This window comes from Lolium rigidum, chromosome 4, assembly GCF_022539505.1.
Source record: "Lolium rigidum isolate FL_2022 chromosome 4, APGP_CSIRO_Lrig_0.1, whole genome shotgun sequence".
NCBI lineage: Eukaryota > Viridiplantae > Streptophyta > Magnoliopsida > Poales > Poaceae > Lolium > Lolium rigidum.
Genome location: NC_061511.1, coordinates 135029026 through 135032860, shown reverse-complemented (window position 1 = coordinate 135032860; position 3835 = coordinate 135029026). Strand labels below are relative to the sequence as shown.

Here is a 3835-nt window from a genome sequence, read left to right as displayed (position 1 = left end):
TAACAAAATAGTAGGGTGGTACTTTCAGAGAAGTATACAATTGTATCATAAAATAAAAAAAGAGCTTGAAGAACTTGAAGTTTTAATCGTTTTTTTAGAATTTATTTTGTAGTCGCCGGATACAACTCATGTGTATCTATCATGTACTATTTGGTACTATAAATATATATGGTATTAATTATTAAAAAAATTGGTATGATGATACTGCATTAGAATAAGAAAGTATCGATACAAGAATGAAATGCAACTACAAGATGTGCGAAAAATACGTGAAAAATACCATTTTCAAAGTTTCCAACACTGGCACCTTTTTGCTGCGGAGAGTTGGTTGCGATTCAATACTAGAATGCAACCTTAACAAAATAGTTGAGCGGTACTTCTTTGAAATAAGAAAATAAAATATGTCACATAAGATACGGGAATGAGAACAAAGTGATCGTGTTTAATAACCAAAGCTGGAAATATTTGAAAAGTCGAGTTTATTCATTGTGGGAGAGATACAAAATCGTAGTGGCTCGTGAACTAGCTAGGTATTATTTTAATTCAAATACAGTACTCTTCTTGTAATTGGATTTACGAACCCAAAGCTTTCTTTTACAAATTCTCCTTAACGATACAACATTTGTGTGAAACTAGCCTTCCAAAAAAGAAAAAAAACAGAGATCGTGTCGAGCGGAAGCACAAATTTTCACGCGCATGCATACAGTGATACAGCTCAGGATCAGCTTACGGCGAGCTCCCACCTGCCTTCCTCGTCCGCGGCGGTGCCGATGTGATCGATCATCCTGACGACGTCGGGCATCTTGGGCCGCCTGTCGGGTTCTACGGCGGCGCACAGCAGCGCGACTTCCGTGAGCCTCAGCATGTCCTCGTGCCGGTCCAGCTCTCCGACTATCTCTACGTCGAATATGTCCGTGGACCATTCGTGGCTCAGCGCCAGCCGTGCCCACCCGGCCAGGTCGCCGTCGGCCTCGTCCACGGGCACCTTCCCCGTCACCACCTCCAGCAGCACGAGGCCGAGGCAGAACACGTCGGCGCGGGACGACGGCCGCTTCCCACGAGTGTACTCCGGGCACTTGGCCGCGGCCAGCCGGTGCGCGTGGTGCGGGAGCAGCGGGAGGAAGCCATAGTCTGTGAGCTTCGGCACCAGGTGCTGATGCAGATGCTTGCCACCGTGTGGCGAGAAGATGATCACGTTCGACGACTTGAGGTTGCCGTGCGCCGGCCGATGGAAGAACGGCAGCGACCGGTGGAGGTACGCCAGCCCGCGCGCCATGCCCTTCGCGATCGACAGCCTCGCCGGCCACGGCAGCGGGATCCTGCCTTCCCCTCTGTTCTCTGCGCGCACCGAACAATCAAAGCAGAGCACGATCAGTCGACCTCACCTCACCGTATCGTGCAGGAGCTGGAAGAGGCTGCACGACGCAGCAACGACGTACCGTGCAGGAGCTGGAAGAGGCTGCACCCTGGGACGTGCTCGTAGACGACCAGCTTCTCCTCCTTGGAGTGGTAGCACGCGACGACCTCGGCCACGTTCTCGTGCCGGAGCTTGCCCAGCACCTGCATGGTGTGCGCGAAGTCCTTGCGAGGCACGTTCCCCATGTTGCGCAGCCGCTTCACGACCACCACGGGGGGGACGCAGGCCTCGAGCGTGACGCGGTAGGTGATCCCCAGCCGGCCCTTGCCAAGCATCTCCGCCGTCGACCGGAACAGGTCGTCGAGGTCGAAGTCGAACCCGGCCGCCTTGTCCGAGCGGAAGAACTGTAGCTGCGCCTGCGCGTCCCGGCCACTGCTGCCGCTGCCGCTCTTCTTACCTTCCTCAACCTCGTCCTTGATGTCCGCTGCTCCTCCGGCCGGTGCGGCCCGGCCGCCGAGACGGACCTCGCGGCTCTTCTTGGTCTGATGCAGGAAGATGAGGACGGCAGCGAATGGCACCATTGCGGCGATGAGGGCGATCGCCACGACGCTCCACGCCGCCAGCCTGAACCTCCTGGATTGGCGCGTCGGCCGCCCGCCGGACTCGTCATCCGGCCTGACGACCGGCCCGTCGCGACTGCCGGCAGACGGCGACCCGGACCGGCACGCGGCGTTCACGGCATCGCCGCAGAGCTTGAGATTGTGGCCGAACGCGCTCGCGGGGAACCGGCGCAGCGCGTGCGTGTCTGGGACTTTGCCCTGGAGGAAGTTGTACGACACGTTGAAGACGATGAGCTCGCTCTGCGCGAACGCCGGCACGGTGCCGTTGAGCAGGTTGTCCTGGAGCTCCAGCCGCGTGAGCGCGGGCAGCGCCGCCGCGTACCTGCGCGGGATAGGGCCCGAGAACCTGTTACTCGACAGGTCGACAACTCGGAGCCGGCCCAGCCCGGCGAGCTCCGGGAGCTTGCCGTGGATGGCGTTGTCACGCAGACTGATCACGGCGAGCCGCTCGACGCCGCGGAGCGCGCCGGCCGGGAGAGTGCCCGTGAGCTGGATCCCGTCGAGCGCGAGACCCACCACGCGGCCGTCGTCGTCGCAGGACACGCCGTACCACCGGCTGCGCCCACCGTGGCACGGCGGGCCCGTCCAGTTGGAGTGCAGGTCCTTGGCCGAGCGCAGCCCGTCCCGCAGCGCCACTAGCCCGCCACGCTCATCGCGGAATGCCTCCAACTCCGACTCCGACAAGTCCGCCGTCGTCACGCCAGCTACCACAACCGCGAGGACCCACGGAACCACCAGCCACCGCCGTAGCCGAAGCTCGCGCCTCGGCTTATTCATTTGCGCCGTTCTTGGTAAACTTGTGTCAGGTAACAGGCATGAAAAGACCAGATCGAATTGACGCCACACTTCCTTACGATGACCAGGGTGGGTATAAACAAATGTTACTACAAATCGACCCTAACACTAACAGCAGGTTGATTGCCGAGATGTGCAAGGCAAGAATACATGGAGGCGCCGGCCAGCAGGTGGTGGTGATACTAGTGGTAGGAGAGGAATGGTGGTAGTGTGTGCTGGTAGTATGCATTGGTGGAGTTCGACGTGAACTACACCTCGGCAGTTTGGTCGCGGTTGTAGTGACGGGCCAACTAATTCGGATGGGTGCAGCTGGAGTCCCGGAGAAGAAGAAGGGCCGCCGCCTAAGTAAACTGAAGTGCTGAATCGGTTGAGGCTTTCAGATGATTTCTAGTGGTGGTACACACACCTGTCTGTCTGCCTCCAGGAAGATTTGATTTTGGAGAGAAGGGCTCATTGATTTTTGAGGTAGCTCTAGATTGAAGCACAAGAAGGAATTTCTACATCATTAATCACTGCTGGAAAACTATTCATAATAACTCCATAATTTTTACATATCGACAATAAAAGTTACTTCCTCCGATTGATATTACTTTTCGCTGATCCGCTGTACTAGACATATTTTAGTGTGCTTGTCCACTCGTTTCAGCGACAATCAAAGGAGTAGCAACATTTTACTGGCAAATACAGCACCTTATTTGTTTCTAGGCGATGAAGTATATAGTTGGTTTGAGCCTTTGAGGAGTGGTGCACTAAACAAGCTCAAACTCAGTGAGGACAGCTATTCAAGGCTGAATCCACGAAACCTATTTCTTGAATTCGGATAACCCGGCGAAGCACGGAAGAAATACTGCGAGTTTTTGGGTGCGGTTTGCTCACTGATCGGGAGGCCACACCAACCGATGGATTGTGGGTGCAGGAGAAACCGGGCGGTTACGATCTGACTCGTGCGGCGATTGACGAGACGTACTGGGCTTACTGAAACCGAACTTTAGTCTACCTGCAAGCCATTATCATGGGACATTTAGCAGTTGGCAGGATAAGGAATTAATTGGACGTTATCTTT

General features: G+C 55.2%; 1 protein-coding gene across 1 annotated transcript; it reads right to left on the bottom strand.

Annotated features, from left to right (window-relative positions):
• Positions 1–462: 462 nt before the first annotated feature.
• LOC124708499 (probable inactive receptor kinase At5g16590) lies at positions 463–3168 on the bottom strand. Its single transcript, XM_047240184.1, has 2 exons — positions 1440–3168; positions 463–1338 (listed from the first exon to the last, which is right to left on the bottom strand). The coding sequence occupies exons 1-2, from the start codon at positions 2752–2754 to the stop codon at positions 722–724; spliced, it is 1932 nt and encodes a 643-aa protein (XP_047096140.1). The 5' UTR covers positions 2755–3168; the 3' UTR covers positions 463–721.
• Between the last annotated feature and the right edge of the window lie 667 nt (positions 3169–3835).